This window comes from Diabrotica virgifera, chromosome 1 (genome assembly GCF_917563875.1).
Source record: "Diabrotica virgifera virgifera chromosome 1, PGI_DIABVI_V3a".
Lineage (NCBI taxonomy): Eukaryota > Metazoa > Arthropoda > Insecta > Coleoptera > Chrysomelidae > Diabrotica > Diabrotica virgifera.
The window spans coordinates 154,645,652-154,666,685 of NC_065443.1; the positions used below are offsets into that span (position 1 = coordinate 154,645,652).

The 21,034-nt window shown below is 31.4% G+C and overlaps 1 protein-coding gene and 1 long non-coding RNA gene across 3 annotated transcripts in view; one reads left to right on the plus strand and one right to left on the minus strand.

The window, feature by feature from the left end:
- LOC114334400 (putative leucine-rich repeat-containing protein DDB_G0290503) overlaps positions 1–13,419 on the minus strand; it is a 29,458-nt gene extending 16,039 nt beyond the window's left edge. The window contains exon 1 of one of the 2 annotated variants that reach the window (XM_050641650.1): positions 13,089–13,419. In XM_050641650.1, coding sequence (XP_050497607.1) covers positions 13,089–13,313 — 225 coding nt within the window. In that variant the 5' untranslated portion in view covers positions 13,314–13,419. The remainder of the gene's footprint in view (positions 1–13,088) is intronic. The other variant, XM_050641651.1, reaches the window with a different exon arrangement.
- A 100-nt stretch (positions 13,420–13,519) lies between these two features.
- Positions 13,520–16,708, plus strand: LOC126878767 (uncharacterized). Its single transcript, XR_007695773.1, has 2 exons — positions 13,520–13,968; positions 14,299–16,708. It is a non-coding gene; the product is annotated as an uncharacterized LOC126878767 (long non-coding RNA).
- Positions 16,709–21,034: the final 4,326 nt, after the last annotated feature.

The following is a 21,034-nucleotide window of genomic DNA, read 5'->3' on the forward strand; positions in this document are numbered from 1 at the left end:
CCGTTACGAATTTGTATAGTTACGAACTGTCGCCGTTACGAACTGTCGCTGTTACGAATTGTCCGTTACCAACTGTCCGGTTACGAACTGTGGCGTTACGAGGTGTCTGGTCACGGCGACGTATATATAAGGCAATGGGACTCTAAGCATGAAAAAGCTTTGGGATTGAGAGACCAACATGCAAATTAAGGCCTGGTATAGAAAGGGTTAAAATCAGCGTTTTCGTACACCTGTTGTGTAAAGCACGGCTGGTCAATTTTCTCCGGATCGCCTGCGATTACTGACACTTCCAGATAAGCAACGCGCTTGCTCAAAGTCTTGTAGCGGTAGTAAGGCCGAGATAGTTGGTCTCACCATTCCTTGCAGGGTTGGCCGTTTTCTCTACAAAAAGTACGGCTCAAGAAAATAGGTTGATATAGTTTCCTCTTTGCGGTATGGTTCATCCTATACAGAAGCTGTTCGCCTGGAAGTGTCAGCATTCACAGGCGATCCGCAGAAAATTGACCAGGTGCACGATAACGCTGATTTTAACGTACATACAATAGACGAATACCACACTTTTCACGTCATATGTGGCATTTCTTGTATTGCACCAAAACATGCAGTAGCTCCTAAGCAATCCATTCCACGGACAAAAAAGAAACCCGCGCCTGAGGTTTATGGAAGTCAGGGAGCTGTTCAACTAATTCATTTTAAAAGGACAAAACCTCAAGGTTTATCAGAAATCAAGATAACAGATCCGAAGGAAATGTTCACACCAACTGAAACGGCCTCTTAGGATGGAATGGACTCATGGAAGCTGTTACAAGAGACATACTATACCTATGAACTAATATTTATTATTTGTACAGAAAACTAGGAGAAATTTATCAAATGACAGCATTCTAATATAGTCCATTAAAATGTTACATTTTTTAAGCCGTACCTTGCATTTGTTAGAGGAGTCAATTTTATTACTTTAATGTATAGGGGGGATCAGTAGAAGCTTAAGTTCAAGTTTTTGGGGTCGCCACCCTTGTCCCCCGGCCGCCATCTTGGAAATGGGGTGCAAAGGAGTTTCGCGCTATATCTCGTAAACTACCAACCCTACGGAAAATCTAATTAAACATAAAATGTAGCAAATTAAATTTTCTACAATTTTGTTTCTATTACTTTTTATCGTCAAGTGACCAACAAAAAAGATATAAACAAAAATACGTAAAATTTTTTTAACAAGTTTCTTTTGGAGATTATAACTTTTTTTCAGTTCATTTTAAAATAAAATAACATTTTAGCAACTTTGTAGAGGGTTTTTCAGCGAACAATTTCCATTATAAATTTGTTTAATTATTTATTTATATAGGTTTTACAGCGCTCCAAACTTGACCAGATTTTCGAATGCTCATAGGGATACAATAAAAACAAAAGTTAGGCTTACTTTTCTATCTATACATATTTTTTATTTATACAATTTATTATGATTTTAACATTGCTATACTATTATTAATCTGTTTTTGACCTTTCTGTCCATTATAAAACTTATAACCCTAAGCATATATAGAAAAGGCCCAAGAAGTTGTTTGAGGACAAATTCGCCGGTTCAGAAGAAGAATGACGCAACCGCAAAATGCAAAATTCTTAAGAAGAGCAAAAAAAACGATTTTTGATATCAAAATAATAAAGTAGGATAAAAATTAGCCATTCACCACAGCGTGGTCAGGATCTCGAGATATAAGCGTTTTTTGGGGTGTGCCGATTGTCTATGAAGTAGCATAACTTTTTTCCCATTATATTTTGACTTAAAATTTTCCAAAAAACTTCTTCATGAATTATATTTTATTGTTGTGTTGGTTAAAATTATAAACTAAAAAGTTTGTCACTCAACTTTTTTAAGTAAACATGAAACTAACGAAATATGATGACAAAATGTTTAAAACATAACAACTCCTTTTTTAATGTGTTTAGACATTTCGGACAAATTTCATTGTTATCTACATACTTCAAAGATCACACAATAAAATTTTCAAAAGGAAATATTCACAGCGACCAAAGATACAGCGAGGTAAATTTGAAAAATCATCAAAATTGATTTTTTGCATTTTTGTATAAAATTTGATTTTTGAACATGTTCCATCAACTCTGGATAAAAATAAACGTCATATTCGTATTCAGCGACCTCGAAGACATAAAAATAGACTAAAATTGGTCATTCACCTTAAATTTGATTTTCGTGGTCGGCATAACGGTTGATGCCGCTCGCCTAATATATAGATAGAAAAGTATTGTATCTCTATGAGAATTCGAGAATCTGGTCAAGTTTGGAGCGCTGTAAAACCTAGATAATAAATAAAATTAAACAACTTTATAGTGAAAATTGTTCATTGAAAAATTCTCTACAAAATCGCTATGATGTTATTTTATTGTGAAATGAACGGAAAAAAAGTTATAACCTCCAAAAGGAAACTTCTTACAACATTTTCTCTTATTTCTGTTTATAACTTTTTTGTTGGTCACTTGACGGTAAAAAGTAATAAATATAAAATTATAGGAAATTTAATTTTCTACATTTCATGTGTAATTAACTTTTCTGTAAAATTGCTAGTTTGGGAGATATACTGCTGTTTTATTTTAAAATGAACTGAAAAAAAGTTATAACCTCCAAAAGGAAACTTGTTAAAAAAATTTTACATATTTTTGCTAATATATTTTTTGTTGGTCACTTGACGATAAAAAGTAATAGAGACAGAATTGTAGAAAATTTAATTTGCTACATTTTATGTTTAATTAGATTTTCCGTAGGGTTGATAATTTACGAGATATAGCGCGAAAGCCCTTTGCTCCCCTTTTTCCAAGATGGCGGCCGGGGGACAAGGGTCTCAACACATTAAAAAAATAAAATTGACTCCTCTAAGAAATGCACACTAAATGTAACATTTCAATGGACTAATAAAGAATAAAGTTTTGGAATGTAAAAAGTAGGTTTTGCCGAGACCGTTAAAAATGGGCAATTTTCAACATGTACTTTAGACCGAACGGTTCGTCTGAAAAAAAAGTAAATAGTGATGTTTGTAGATAATTTTAAGTACTTTAATTTCTGTTAACAGACCATTTACTAAAAGTTAATAGTTTTCGAGATTTTACCAAAAAAGCGGAAAAAAGCTGAAATTTTTCGCTTTTTTCGCGATTTTTCAATGTTCCGGCAAGAAATTTTATCCGCAAACCTCATATTCGGATTCAGCAGCCCAAAATTCACATACAGTAGAACGTCAATAACCGGATTAATTGGGACCGGACCCCATCCGGATTATCAAATTATTCGGATTATCGAAATTACCTTAAAAAAGGCCAGTATACACATTAAAGTACAACAAACGTTTTACAATTTTCTGTTTTCTCTTGTACAGTAAAGTGTCTAGAGGTGAAATTAATCAAAAGATTGTTTTATGTTTAAACACTGTATTGTAATTAATTTATAATAGCACCATGTGTACAGTAAGGCACATCAAAGAAACATGAAACGTAAATTACGTTTCATGGAAATAAAACACTGCTAAACAAATATACGTCCGGCCATTTATGAAACTCTCCGAAAATAAAAATGTGTCATGAGCATTGAATCACACTCGTTTCATTGGTAGGCGGACTTTGAGATTTGTTTACCAGTGTTTTATTGTCATGAAACGTGTTTCACGTTTCATGTTTCTTTGATGTGCGGCTTGCCTAAAAACATCAGACACTATTTCTGCTTTTAAAAAGTATTTTTAAAATATTTTTGAACTGCGGTAGAGGTTCGTTTTTCGCAGCGAAGTTCTTAATTTATTTTAAAAGAATCAGATATTTTTGCTACATACAAATCCGGATTATTGACGGTCCGGATTGTTGACGTCCGGATTATCGACGTTCTACTGTATAATGAAAGAAATCAGAACTACCCCAAAACTTTCCTAGTCAAAACACAATTTTATTGAATCATATACGAACTTTGAGAAAAAAACACAGTTTGATTCGTACACCCGGTATACAATGAAAATTTACCTGTTTAGCAACAATATTATTACAGCGGTATTGTTAAAGAATAAATATTGTTAAATAAAATCACTTAAATCGGACAACAGGTTTAGGAAATTCGAGACATCAAAAATGACCAAATTTTTAAGTAGGCCGATTTCTATGGACGCAAGTTTATATCATATATTATTATTTATAAATGCAAGTATTTTAATTTATTATTATTATTAGTTCATTTATTATAGAAATGATTACGATGTTTCTAATGTACTTTTTTAAACTAGTATCCCTATTCCTTTCTGTACTCTCGGTTCATACTGTTAGAGCTGGGATGCAGATGTTAAATTTTTGAGTTTCTTTAACAATTTCTTCTAATTTTATTCTGATACTTTCTATATTTTAAGTTCACAATAATTCATAATCAATTTTCATCTCTTAGTTTGATTCTGTGTTTTCTGTCCATGTATTCAATACAAATCAGGTATATCAAATGTGACTGATTAATGTGCTAATCATATAATATAGAAAGTGAATTTCAACTAAAAAAAAATAACTACTGCTTCCATAAAAGAATCTGGCTTGTTTAATGATAATGTTGACAAAAATGAAGTGTTAGTATCACTAGATATTTATATAAAGTTCTATCAACCCCTTCAATACGGTGAATCACCCGTGTGCATCATGCTTGACAGTCACACTGTGACATTCACACAGGCGCATCATGAGTTTGCGTCCGCCATATTCGGCGGTGCAGACGTATCATTTAAGGTATTTTTGTTCGATCCGAATGTTCATATTCAAACCTAGTAGGTCTGGATCCCGCGTGTGAAAAAAAAGTTGATTAATAGTAAGCTGGAAATTTGTTAATAGCTTAAGGGTGTCTCGTCGGACAAACTTTGATATATGGGAACACTGGAACAGGGGCAGTTTTAATAGTGGAACAGGTTAAAAATTTGGAACGGTCAGACCACGAAAACGGCACATTTATTTTGTCCGACAGAACAGACTTAAACTCTCCGAACAAAGCTTAAACTCTCATGCAAAAACCAGACTGCTATTTATCACCAAATGGGAGTTTTAATGAGTGAAACATGTAGAATATGTCAAATGACAGGAATTATGACAGGTGATAAATAGCAGTTTGATTTTTGCATGAGAGTTTAATCTCTGTTCGGAGAGTTTAAGTCTGTTCTGTCGGACAAAATAAATGTGCCATTTTCGTGATCTGACCGTTCCAAATTTTTAACCTGTTCCACAATTAAAACTGCCCCTGTTCCAGTGTTCCCATATATCAAAGTTTATCCGACTAGACACCCTTAAGCTATTAACAAATTTTCAGCTTGCTATTAATCAACTTTTTTTTCATACGCGGGATCCAGAACTAAAACTTATTCGAATAGATAACGTTCTTTTAGTCTCAAAAATGACATCGCTAAATCACTTAACACATTAGTCATTTACAAATTAGAGAATTGGTCGAACACTACTGGCCTAGAATTTTCTCCCACTAAAACGAAAGCAATAATCTTATAAGTAGGTAAAACTTCAAAGAAGCACATTATATTACCGAAACTCTACCTAAATAATTTACAATAAATTGTTCAGAATCGATTAACTTCTTGGGAATAAAACTGGATAATCGTCTATCTTGGCAAGACCATATACATTCACTCCGACTGTCAGCTGAAACGGCCTGAACTTAATGAAAAATATCTGCCATAAACAATGCGATGCCGACTTCCAAACTCTTGACTGTTCACTGAAAGTTGGATTTCAACCTGAGATACAAGATGCTAAAGTGTTACGCTTGGCCTGCTCTCTTATATGGTATGGAAGCATGGACATTAAAGGCCACCTCCAGTAACAAACTTGAAGTCTTTGAAATGTGGTGCCTGCACTGAATGCTTAAAATATCATGGAGAGACAGAGTAATAAATGAGGAAGCATTAAGAAGAGCTGACTTCCAGGACAGGAAACTTTTTAGTTATGTAAAGACGACTGCATACTTAGGGACATATGACGAAGAAGACTGCATACTTAGGGACATATTACGAGGAGCACAATATACTTGTCGGCAACTGGTACTCGAAGGAAAGATAGAGGCTAAGAGAGGTCTAGGAAAAGAGGTTATGGCTGCGTATAATATTCGCCGAATGATATTAATGAAATTATTCATAATAGAATAATTTAATCCTGACTATCTAATATCTCACCTGACAAGACAATGCACGGTGAACACCTACTCAGAAATACACGTTGGAAATCATATTGGCAATCATAACCTTGCTGGCTGCGGCTCGAAACAGTTGCAATATGGACTGCAGCAGGGAGTACCGGTGATGATTTCTCATAACGTGCCCAGATACTGCAGTTTTATGCGTTTAATGGTAAACACAATCTCCGATTCCTTCTTCATTCTTTCTAGAACTTCCTTGTTCGTGATCGTTGCTGTCCAGGGTATTCTCAGCATTCTTCTATACAGCCACATCTCAAACACTTCAAGTCTTTTAATAGTGGCCTCTGTAAGCGTCCATGCCTCCGCTCCGTACAATAATATAGAGAAAACATAACATCTCAAATGTCTCATTTTTGTATCTAGGGATATGTTGTGGCTTTTGAAGATGGCGCTCATTTTGTTAAAAACCATTCTTGCCTTTCCTATGCGGCACTTTATTTCCTGTACGTTATTCCACTGCTCATTTATAATAGTTCCCAGGTAGCAATACTGTTTTACGCGCTCTATCTGCGTTCCATTAATGTACAGATGAACCCCATATATATTCTCCTTGCTGATAAATCCTTTGTTTGGTTTTTTTGGGTATTAATGTTTCGTCCGTACTGTTGACTGTACTCGTTGATTGTGTCCATTAGCCTCTGAAGTATTCAAAAGTTTTATGTTCTTTTTGTTCAAAATACACTCGATTTATTAAAAAATTATTAAGCAGACAACATAGTGAAACTTGGATAATTCGAATCTCTGGGGGACCGTTAAACATTCTAATTATCCTAAAAATTCTAATTAAAAAATAAATCTACAAAAACAAGGATTACCTACAAAAATGATAAATATCAGTCGTTGATCAGCAAAAAAACAGTAGTTGGTCATTTTTATCGCCTGGAGATGTTTTTGTTCCTATTCTTGCCCGAGTTTTGTCAACCTAAAAAAATGGGCTAACAAAATTCGGCCAAAAATATCAATTAAAACATTTGCAAGCTATAAAAAAGACCGACTTTATTTTTTTCCAAAGAGATCCGAAGATATTCAGAAAAGATAGCAGAAAAGTTCGAATTATCCAAAATATAATTCGAATTATTCACGACTTTTTACCATTACTTATACTATTACTTACCATTACTATAGGAAATGCTAGGGACCAGAATAAAAATTCGAATTAAAGAAGATTTCGAATTATGGAAGTTCGAATTAAGCAGGTTCCACTGTATTACATCAAAACAACAAAGACTTACATTAGAATAGGGCTTTTCAACAACAGTCAATTGTTTCAAGCTTCTCTCATGTGTCATATAATATACACGTCATACGTTATTGGTATATTATACCAATGATACAAACCAAATACGTATGACGTGATATATTAATATTATACGACACAGGGCCGCGTTTAGGTCAATTGCCGCCCTAGGCAATTCTCTAGTAGCCGCTCTTCAAGCATGTACCATTTTTGCGAAAAAAAAATTGCAAGCAGATTTTTTTATTTAAATAAGAATACATAAAAATTGTCATTCCAGTTCGATCACATCAGATTTCTTTCTTGAAATCATCTATAATGTCGTCATAATTTATCGCCTTTATTACGTCACTTTCTATGGACAAAATCGACAAATTGTTAAGAAGTTTTTGCGTCATACTTGATCGAAATTATTTTCATGACTATTTTCAATTCTTGACATTTTCGAAAATGACCTTTCAGCGGATACGTTGGTTGGCAACTGGGAGGCACAAATAAATGCGCAAAGCAATATCAAAATTAGGGAAAATATCTTTCAATCCCCTCTTCTTTAAATATTTAGATATGTCAATTATTGGTGATCGGTGATTTTATTGTGGTATCCAAATGACCCTTTAAGTGAATGCATTTATGTATGAATGATGTATGTATATCTATTATTAGTGAAGTCAGTGAGGGTATTTGGCTCCAAATTCCATCCTACTGCATCAATTTACTTGGTATTTTCACTGTAAGTAGGGAATAGCTCAAGGAATAAAGTCTACCCTATATCCTATGGCGCTTTTTAACTTAGGGGTGGTTCCCACCCGTTCTCGGGTGTGGAAACTTTTTTATCAAACTAACACCGGAAGTGACCTGAGAACCTAATTCTAAGCAAAAACTGTTTTATAAATTTTTTTGAAAACTTAATATTTTTTGAGTTATTCGTGGTTAAAAATTTGTCATTTTCATTGAAAAATGACACTTTTCGGAGACTGGTTTTTGGGAATACCATAAAAATTGTACATTTAACGAAAAAAACTATATAAAACATTTTTGTAGTTTATGAAAAATCAGAGAGATTCAATTTTTCATAAATCTTTTAGTTTTAATAAAAGAAGAGATGGTAGGTGAAAAAAGATTTTTTTTTTGGTGCATGCTCAAATCGGTGTATTCAACTTAAAATAACAGAGAAAGGGTCGATTTCATAGGCGTAACCAGGATGAAGGGGGGGGGGTTACAACTACTGGAAGGTCTCTGAGGGGTATGGTGTTAAGAGTATAGAGCTCAAAGTCCATCCTAATGGGGGGGGGGTTATAACCCCCAAAACCCCCCTGGTTACGCCTATGGTCGATTTTAGGGGAATAATGCTACGAATACCTTTTGTACCGCTTGAAAAGACCTTTAAAACAAGAACTGTTAAATGTCGGGTACATTCAAACTAAGCGAGATATGGTGCAAAAAACTTATGACTAATGTATTTTAAGGAAAAATGAGTATAAAATAAGAAATAGTATACATAAATATAGAAAAAAAAGTATATTTAACCCCTTATCCACCAGAATTTAAATGCATCGTTTTCCTTCTACAATACCTTCTACTATAGTATAATTTCTATATTCAAAAAGTTGGACGGGTTTAAAATGAATGGTTTTTAAAAAGAATAAGATCAAATTATAGAGCACATTTTTAAATTTCCTTAAAAATCTTCCATTTTCTCCATGTAATTCGAAAGTGATAAGAGATACGTAAAAAAATACCTTACAAAAATGTAGGTTTTCTTTTAGATAACAATTTTTTTTTCATTACTGTATCTCATTATCATTTTCGAGTTACATGGAGAAAAAGGAAGATTTAAAAAATTTAAAAATGCTCTCTATAATTTGATTTTATTTTTTTTTTCAAAAACCATACATTTTAAACTGGTCCAACTTGTTGAACATAGAAATAACACTATAGTAAAAGGTACGGTAGAAGCAAAACGATGCATTTAAATCTGGTGGATGAGGGGTTAAAATATACATACTTCGCATTTTATCTTAAAATAAATTAGTCATCCTTTTTTGATGCACCATATCTCGCTTAGTTTGAATGTAATCGAAATTTAACATTGCGGTCGTTTTAAAGGTCTTTTCAGGCAGTACTTACAAAAGATATTGATAGTATTATACCCTTAAAATCGACCATTTCTCTGTTGTTAAGTTGAAAACACCGATTTGAGCATGCACAAAAAAATGTCCTTTCACCTACCATATCTCTTTTTATGTTATCACTAGAAGACTTATGAAGGAACTAATCTCTTTGATTTTTCATAAGCTACAAAAATGGTTTATATAGTTTTTTTTCGTTAGACGCATAATTTTTAAGGTATTCGCAAAAAACCGTCCGAAAAGGAGACATTTTTCAATGAAAATGGCAAATTTTCAACCACGAATAACCCAAAAGGATTGAGTTTAAAAAAATTATAGAACATTGCGCCCGCGGCCTTTGCGATGCTGCCGACGGCCCAATAATCCCTAAATTTACAACTTCTGTCCTTTTTGAATGAAAAGTGTTAAGAAAATGCAATTTGTTTTCTAGAAATGAATGCCCACTTATATTCCATTGATGGATGTACGATGTACTTAAATGTTATTCAATTTGAATTTTTATATACAAATAGTTTTTGTACAGTATTTTTGCCGCCCTCTCATAATTTGCCGCCCTAGGCAACTGCCTATATTGCCTAATGGACAATCAATGAAAAGCCCTATTAGCTTCACATCCATGAAGACCTTGAGAATGAACCAAAATGTCTTTAATGTCCTTTGTAACCACTTTATTAAACTCCATTTCTTATCGACTGGTAATCTAATAAATATTTTGTTGGGGATTTCAATAGTTTTAATTTAGCAGAATGGTATTAAACAACACTTTTATAGTATGTATTTACTTTTATTTTCCATAATAAAAACACACACAATTCAATACTATCTCTTCAATAACTGTGTTAGACTCCAAATAAGTAAACAAAATTGTATGTAATTTTAAATGAGACATTAGAAATGTCATATAAAATATAATAATAATATGACGTAACAAGGGCCGCATGCTTTTTAGATCGTTTGAAATGATTTAAATATACAGAAGATTTTAAATTTATGCTTCTAAATTATTATGAGGTTTTGAGGCGTGAAATTTTGGAAACCTTTTTTTTGAACGAAACTGAAAATTATTATTTAATCAAACAAAAATGTTAAAGTTCGTCATTAGCATCTCAAATGAAATTAATCGTTACCGCTTCACAAGTTACTTTACTTATGCATTGTTTATATGATCTGTAAGTTTCATCGTACATTTGGTTTTACAGTAATTTTTTTTAATTTGAAAAAATGCCTTTTTTCAAAATAACTTTATAATTATCAGTAATACAAAATATCCCAAAGCGTAAAAGTTTTGCTTTTCTTTTATATTTTGTTTATCTGTAATAGAAAAACGGGTTAAGATATGGCTGTTCCAAATATGCATACACTCGTGATTAGTGACTCGTTGAAGCCCTTTCACCTACAGCCTTTCAAAAATAAGCACTTTGAACCGATGCAACTTATAGATCATATAAACAATACATAAGTAAAGTAACTTATGAAGCGCTAATGATTAATTTCATTTTTGATGTTAATTAGGAGGTGATTAAGATTTTTGTTACAAAAAAGGGATCAACTGTATTTTGAGCGCATCTTGTTTACTTCTGATACTAAAAACTTTTTTAAAAATAAAGCTGTTTTTAAACACTTTAAAAAAGATATGATGAGTTTTCCCTGAACAGTGCTTAATTTTTTGGTTATTTCACGTTGAAATATTCGATTTGGAATCTGACGAATAAAAACCTACTTTTCATTAGCTATAACTCTGCTTTTACTGGGTCTACGACTTCATATGTCGTATACCTATAAAACATTTTTTTCACTTTTTTATAAGCTGTATTTTTGCTATGAATATATTTTTTTGTGAAATACTTCCTTTTGAGTTATTTGCGAAAATCCGTCTGAAAACGTACCTTGTTTTGAAAAATCAATATATTCACTCAAAAATAACTCGAAAAGTATTTACTTGTGAGGTCAAGACTAGTAAAAAAACTCTATAGGCAGTTTATATTTTCAACATTTTTCCAGAAAAAAAACAAAAAAAAAATTAATACAGATTAGTATGAGAGCGACTGCTGCGTTAACATCTTGAATACGGCCCACGTAAAATAAGGGATTGTTCTTGGCTAGTTCCAACAAATTTACTCTAGGCGCACCACTATGCTGGCAGATTTTGAACGGAACAGAATAATGTGTAGGCTTTCGCATCTTCCCATATATTTATCAATCAACAGTAATAGCATACAAGTATTATATTTTAGTTTATATTTATAAAAAAAAGTGTTTATATTTAATTCAGTGCAAGACCATTTTTGCTGAAAGTATTATAGTTCAAATTCAATAAGATTGTCAGGGCAGACATGCTGTAGTTTGTAAATACTTGATGGCAAGCAGCTATGTATTAATGTGCTTAGCAGTCCTTATTTTCCCTTATCTAAAAATGTACACACCACCATTGAAAATAGTTGACTCCTGTCTTGGGCCCCTCCAGAGTCTATCATTTTTAAATGATACCCTGACAATGCTATTGAATTTCAACTATAGCTAAGTTCACAAGCAACTCTATTAGAGTTGTCTACTAGTTCTTCAAAGCTGTGGTGAGACATAATAAAATTGGTGTTATCACCATATTCAAGGATCTTATAAGGAATAACACAACATTTACTGATATGACTGATAAAAATGATGAAGAACACAGGACCAGGGACTGAACCCTGTGGTACTCCAATAGTACAGATAAGTTGAAGGGATTGTTCATTCTCAAAAATAATGGTTTAAGAGCAATTAGACAAATAATAGGATTTCACCCAGTAGTATGGTTTACCATGTATCTCCATGCCTTCATAAATCGTAAGAGACTGTGTGCTTTGTTTCTCATTAAGTGAATTATACATAAAGTTTAAGCACAGAAACCGACGAGCCACTCTGCAGCGCTACTGAGTGGATGGTGGTGTCCATTACAAAATCATTGGGGCTACAAAATCACCTGTTTAAGGCACTTTATGGATCCACTAAGTAGAACTGCAGAGTGGCTCATCTGTTTCTGTTCTAAACAATCATAAACAGCTGTGTAGCAGTGGATTTGTTTTTCTTACATTCATGTTGAACCTTCAATAATAGATGCATACAACTTCTAAGAAGTATGCAAATCGACTGTTGTTTTTCAATGAAATAATCAGTCACATGCAGGTAACACATTTTTATTGCTCCATCTCTTCGGTAGACAGACTATAATAGTATGCAATAAGCCGATTCAAATATTTTTGCACCATGACTAGGTATAGAAATCAGCTGGTAATTATTAGTAAATCAGTTGCCGAACTTTTATTCTTATAAACATAAATCATTTAGATTTCTTTATGTTGGTGAACAAGTTTGTAAAGGATTCATTAATTAAGTATGATAAAGGTTCGGCAATATAATCGACTACCTTCCTTATACATGGTCTCACTAAATTAAGTACAGGGGACATAAGAAGAATATGAATGAAGAATGATCAAAATAAAAATTTATTTAATAAAGATCTTACCTTCATGCAATCCGGTGCCATACTTTTAATCTTTCTAGGTTTAATGATCTTTAACACTTCTTTCATTAATTTGACTCTATCATTTAAATAGTAGGATAATTCATGTTCACTGCCTTCATCTTCAGATTCAGATTTGGATTTTATAAGTTTTATTAGTTTTTTATCTTTCTTTGAATGTTGCCGTTTATTTCTATTTACTCTACTATGCTTCAACAAACTGCTCATCTTTTATATTAATATGATTTCAAATAGGATAGGTATTAATTATATAAATATTTCTTGTTATTAAGATTTGTAAATATAACCTTCATTTTGTACTGTGAAGTTAGCAATGAACTGTCAATACGGATGGAATAGGCCATTTCAAGACTTTGACGTTTATGACACTAATTGAAAGCTGGAAGGCAAACATTGAAATTATTTATATTTGTACCGCATTGAGTTTCTTAAGTTTTTTACGTTTAATAGTTTTTTTATAAAATAGTTATTGTTGTTATAAAATAGTGGTCTATATAATTGTTTTTATATAATAGTTTAATCGTTGTATAATAGTTTTTTATAGTTGTATTTTCCGAACATTTTGCTGTTGACTTCTGTAGCTTCCAGCTGTAGAAGTACTTTAACGACTGTATTTAGTTGTAAGCAGTGAATAAATAAACATAAGTAAATATTTTCAAAAGCTTTTGGTATATAGATCCATTTTCCCTCAAGGGGTATGAGTTAACCTACAGTAGAAAAAGTTTTTCAAGGGTGACAACATGGACAAATATAGTTACTTACATGGACATAGTTTTTTTTGTATTTGGAGCTTAGTAATAGTTTTTACACAGGTCAACAAATGAAGGCATTCAAGAGTTTAAATTCTTACAAATATTTTGAGGTAGGATTTGTATATAATTGTGGAGCTATAAAAATAAATAATTTCATCATAGTGGTTCACCCCAGATATCTTAAAAAATTGACCTTTTAAAGAATTTGTACAGTCGGAAAAATGAAAGAATACCCATGAACGGTCACGTCGAACAGGTACAATCACATATTTTGTATTTGCTGTTCTTTTTCTATAAATAACAAACGATAGAGATTATGTTAATAATATGTGATCGTTCATGGGTACTCTTTCATTTCTCCGACTGTACCTGCAGTGAAAAAATTTCAAGAGAAGAAACTGAGAATCTGCCGGAAGAGGTGAAATGTTTTTTGATTTTAGACAACGCTCCTGCTCATCCCTCTGAAAATATTCTATGATCAAAACATGGCAACTTTAGTTGTATGTTTTTGCCAAAAAATACATCGCTTATTCAACCCATGGATCAGGAAATAATTTTAGCAACAAAATGAATATATCGCAGAAAGTTTTTAGATGAAGTAATTGTATGATGAAGATAACACAGAAGATACAAGAGGGCAGCATACTTTGCAAAACTTAACTGTTACAATTTGAAATCAACAATTTGTTAAGTTTGCTACAGCATGGAAAGGCAGTTATTAAGGGGTTACATAGGTCTTGCGGGTAAAAAAGTGACTTTTTAAAAAAATTATATCTTGGAAACTAAAAATTATTTTTATTTATAATTGGAACATGTAAAAGTATAGTACACTCAAAAAAATTTCAGCCAAATATATTCATTTTTGTAGAGTTGACTGCAATTTTTCGACAACAGCCCTTTTTTTGCGGTGAGCAGCATAACAAGTCCAGTCTCATCTGAAATTTCTTGTAGTTTATACCTCTGGTTAGTGAATGAACAAAGATTTTTTTATTAGATGAGGTCATTTTTGTTTTATCAAAAAAAACTACTTTAAAAATGAGAAAAATTGGGGTCAAAAATGTGTTTAAACTTATGTAAAATCTTCAAATTTCATTTTTTTAAATTCCTTCGTTCATTTACTAGCCAGAATTATAAACTACAAGAAACTTTTTGATTTCAAATGAGACTGGACTTAGTTATGCTGCCCACCGCAAAAAACTTAAACTCTACAAAAATGAATATTTTTGGCTGAAACTTTTTTTGAGACTACCTTAAGTACTATACTTTTACATGTTCCAATTATAAATAAAAATAAATTTTAGTTTTCGAGATATAATTTTTTTAAAAAGTCACTTTTTTACCCATAAGACCTATGTAACCCCTTAAAAAAATGTTTGATGGCCAAGATGCATACATATATTTAGAAGGAAAGTTCCTAATTTCTGTAGTATAATACATAATACCGAAGAGGAAGTAGCTCTAAGAGCCGGACTCGACTTGCGATTTGTAGTCGTGAAGATTGAACACATTCTTTCAAATAGAAGTCAATCCATGATTATTTAGTTACAAATGGATTGACTTGTATTTGAACAATGTGTTCAATCTTCCTGATTACAAATCGCAAGTGGAGTGTGGTGCTAATAACACCAAAATATTCCATATATGTCCATAGAAGGTACACAGACATTGAAAAATTCCTGGAATATCCCCGAAAACACATTCCCTGAACATCCCAGGAAAATCCTGTTTCAGCATTTTAAAAATTACCTGAATGTCTTATTGGAACATTCCATGAATGTCCACGAATGTTCTTTGGACATTCAAAATATATTTTGTAGACATTCCCTGGATATACCAGAAATACAGTGATGAGCGCTCTAATAACCTGCAAAATAGCACAAAAGATGGAAAACGTATTAAGTAGTGAGATAAAAAGAAATGAAACTAGTCGAGCTGGGAAATTTAGCGATATTAACTTATACATTTAGATTGTATTGATTGTGTACCACCTTCAGACGTATCAGACGAGTTTGGAAACTACCACTGTCACAGTGACAGTTTTAGTTGATATACTCCTCTGATATGTGTAAAGGTGGGAAACAATCAATATAAAATAAAATTTAAAGGTTAATTTCGCTAAATTTCCCAGCTCGACTAGTTTCATTTCTTTTTATCTCACAACTAAATATGTTGCCCGTCTTTTGTGCTATTTTGCCGGTTATTAGGGCACTCATCACTGTACATCCTTGCTGATGTGACAATACCTCCTATCTGTTTTTTCATGAGTTTTGTAGGAGAGATGGAAAAACATGTTTTAAGGTCACCTCCTGTGTTCATATGTAAGTTTTGACTTGTTTTGTAGTTCATAGATAGTTTAATTTACTACAAAACAAGTCAAAAAATATCATATGAAAACAGGAGGTGACCCTAAGACAAGTTTTTAGTCTCACGAAACTCATGAGAAAACAGATAGGATGTATTATTACATCACTGACGATATGTGGCCATACCAATTAATACATCCTTGATAAATATAAACATTTTTATTGAACAAAATCTTTTCATACATTTTTTTAATGCAATTTACTGATATTCCTAAATATTTCAAAAAAATGTGTCACATTTGCTTTGTAAACCTTTCTTTTGCCTTTCGTAGCCACATATTCCGTTTCCTTCCTGGGTTTTTGTAGACCACTTCTCTCAGCTGATTCTAAAAAAATAAAATAAATGGTAATTTTTCTATCCTTTACAATTAACAATCAGAAGAAATATTTACAGGTAATAATATGCATAAATAATAATATTTTGTATTTTGACAATGACGTCTGATTTGGAAGTCGAAAGATTAATAAAATTATTTTTTAAGTTAAATTGTGGCTTATTTCCCAATTAGAATAGTTAATTACAAAAATGCCTCAAATAACTAGCTTCAGAACAATAAATAATTCGTTTCATACCAACATTCGTCCAAAGTCAATTATACCTGTAGTATTTCCATGAAAAGATTCTTTAAGTGAATTTTGCATAGTTTTCTTTAAAATATCTCTATCAGGCCAGAACACAAATTTTTTTTAACCTAAGACACATTATATACAAAGTATTTTTGAAATAAGTTGATACCGGGTAGGGTGAAATACTAAACCTATATCCCAAATCTTTATAATCTAAGTTTAAGCTTAGTTTAGCTAAAGTAAGCAATACTTGATCACTTGGTGACAAAACAGTATTTTGATGGTATTTGATAAATGGTGTAATATACTTTAAAGCTATTTTAAAAACATTGTAATTTGCTAAACCAGTATAATTTTTAGTTTTGGCATCATCATTTTCTATACTTTCACAAGATAAAGCTAATTTCTTAAGCTGATATTTAAAATCCTGTGTTAATGTTAATGACATAAAATGTATTTGTTAATTTTTCCATTGTAATATATGTTTGACTATTTGGCAAAATCTTGTCTTCTACTAAACTAGCTTTTATACCAAATAACTGCTATCTACCACTAAATCCACTGTTTCTAAATCTACTAAAGTAACAGTAATGTATCATTAATGAAAAATGTGTAAAATCATAGACCTACCTAGTATTTGTAGAATATAAGACAGTCCAGTGTCTTATAAATCATTTCAAGAGGAATAAAAAAGCAATTTTTTCTTGTAGGTACCATTTTCTTTTAATTCTCCTTTGGTACCTTAATTCCCATTTTAGATTTTGGGGAACTCATTTCATTGTGTTTATATACCCCATATTTATTGAAGGAACCCAATCTGGATTGTTATTATCAGTTAAGTCGGCTGGTTTTCCTACAAGATTAGACTGTTAACATCTTCAAAAATCGTTAATGTTCAAATGTTGTAACTTACCAGATATAAGATGATTACAGGGGAATTTCCACTTTGCTAGTAAAATCTTTATATTTTATTGCATTTTACCATTGTTGTTGTCTCTCAGATGATAACTATAACTTATTTAGTTAAATTGGTTCAGTTTTGTGCTTAGAATGTAGCACTGATGGTAAGTGGTAAAAGCTAACTTTATCACGATTACTTTGCATTTCACACTTCGGACTTCATTAAATTGCGGGGTCCGAGAAGTTAGCTACAGATACAAGGAAATGAAGGCCTAACAGTGTTGCCATGTGTTCTTAGAATAAATCGGGAAAGAGCATGTGATATGTTTTTATTAATTTATTTATTGACAATAAATGTAAAACATTAACTATGTAGATAAAATAACGACAAATTTTTTTAAATTTTTAATGTTCTCTAATTATCTGGAAATACCAAGATTTTAGTATCAATAATAAAGTTAAAAAGTGTAAAATAAGTAAAATTCTGCTGCTTCAAGATTTTACTATATATTTTTTGTTTATTATAATCTATATGAAAATGAAATTTGTAAAATAAAGTGCAAAGTAAGTAAAATTCTGCTGTTTTAAGATTTTACTATATACTTTATTTATTATCTATATAAAAATAAGATTTGTGTAAATAATAAAGTCGCCAATACAATAATTACAGATTATCTAGTAATATTATTACATAGTATCTTTTCAGTTGAACTTATAGCAATCGAAAAAACTCTAACATTCATTAAAGACAAAAATATTAAAAAGCTGTGATAATAAGAGACTCCAGAATATATGCAACTGAAAATACAGATATACAAGTCCACAGAAATAATAAAGCTGTGATACAGGCTCCAGACTATATGCAACTAAAAATACGGATATACAACATACAAGTCCACAGTACTATTATAGGAAAAATATATAATTTGTTTAAAATGGAAGTGGTAACTATTTATATGGGTAAAGGGTAGGTATATATTTTTTTGTATAAATATATAATATGTATTATAATTCCATAACAAAACGTCAACCTGGTAACAAATGTAAATTAGTGTTGTGTATTATAATGTAATGTTTATTATTATTAATTAAAGTACTTATTTGAAATGACAAATATCGCGATAATAATGTGTTTTATTTATCAAACCGACAAACGCAGAAATTAAAAAAATTGCTATTTGTAATAAGTATAAATAATTTACATACAACTGTCAGAACATTAATAATTAATTAAAAGAAATATATGTGAATCTAAAGTGAATCGCTCTTCCCGCATTTGCGATATGTTCCAAAGTCTTTCACGTGCTACAATAGTTGTAGGCATTTTAATATTTAAAAAAATACAAAATGAACACAAAAATAACGTACTGACGAAGTAAACACTTTTCAGTAACTAAAAGCATTTCAGGTACATTCATTTCAAATAATAAAAAGAAATATAATATAATAAAAAGAAAGTCATAAAATGCATATCTGCGGAACATCTGTGCAATCTGGCAAACGCAAATTTAAACGTTCTCACTGTATTGCCAAATCTACTCAGTAACCTATCAGGACAATTGCCACAAAACAATTTCTAATAATTATCTGCAATTATTATCAAAACAAACAACAAATATTTATTCGTTCGTATTTTACATACATTAAAAAATAGCAAAATCCACAAAATAATGTAAAAAAGATAGTTTTCAAAGCTTTCTCTGTATATTTGAAGCGTGCAACATATTATACATTATATACATTATAATCACATGGCAACACTGTCAAACTTCAATTCAACGTTCTATGAAAATCTAATGTGGCTAACTTCTCGGACCATCCAATTTAATGAAGTCCCACACTTCAAAACACAACACCAATGAGGCATATTATCTTTCTAAATTAATACTTCCAGAGAAAATGTTAAATTAATCTTTGTACAACAACTAAAATGATCTAAAACCATAAGAACCTGATTGAATAATATTCAATGTTTGCCTTCCAGTAGCCATATTGTTTTAATTTTGACAGCATCTTGGAACGGCCTATGGCCATGTCCCATTCAAATAGTGACAAGCGGATACCTATACATTCTCAGCCATCGTCCCGGCACAGGGCGCGTGCGCGAAAACTATGTATATTTGTAATTTTATTAATTATTCTCGACAATGATTATCAAATTTCAAATTATTGGTTAAAATAAGAAATAATATTGTTTTTCTATTTTACTAGTCCATTATAATTAACGGGTTGCCAGAGTTGTAGCTAATATGATTCAGACTAGGTATTATTTACTTTTTTGACGATAAAATGAAAAATACAGTCTCTAATAATAATTATTCCTTGAAGTAGAGGATCCGATGTAAGGTCGATTTAAGTAATTAGCATGTTAGCAATTACAAAAAACAAGGGTTGCCCTATCTAATCTTGTTCTTAACTATAATTAATTAATAATTAAAAAAACACATTTTTTTATCAATTTAAAAAAAATTCGACCCGGGCAGATATTATTTAAGATTTTTTGGATCATTCTAAGCAAAAAAGGTCTTTTGTAATTTTTCTCTAAAGTTGATCGTTTTCGAGTTATAAACAATTTAAAACTGAAAAAAGAAGGAAAGATGACAATTTTCAAGGCTCAAAATCACAAGTAAAAAATATCATTTTTGTATTCATCAAGAAAGAACATAAATTCAAATTCAAGCCTTATTATATCAGTTCTTGATAAGTCTTTTGGACTTTCATTACATTGTTTTTTAGTTGTTAATGCCCGCCTCCCCATAAGAAACTTTTCTCATATGAACAATTAAAAAAATATGTTTTGAGGATAAAACATGGCTAAAATTCTTATCGAGACCTGATAGAAAAAGGTTTGAACTTGAATTTAGGTACTCGATGATGATGATTACAAAAATGATACATATTTTTTATTTGTGTTTTTGAGCCTTGAAAATTGTCATCTTTCGTTCTTTTTCAGTTTTAAATTGTTTATAACTCGAAAACGATCAACTTTAGAGAAAAATTACATAAAACCTTTTTTGTTTAGAATGATCCAAAAAACCTAAAATAGTATCTGCCCGGGTCGAATTTTTTTTAATTCATAAAAAATGTCACTTTAATTATGAATTAATTATAGTTAGAACAAGATTAGATCGGGCAACCCTGCTTGTTTTTGTAATTGTTAACATGCTACATATGCAATAGTTTTTATCCATTAAACAGATCGGTGCAAATCGACCTTATATCAGATCCTCATCTACTCTTCTGCAAGGTATAATTTTATCGTCAGAAAAGTAGGTAAATAATACGTATTATTTAGGTACTAGGTACCTAGTCTGAATCATATTGGCTACAACGCTGACAACCCATT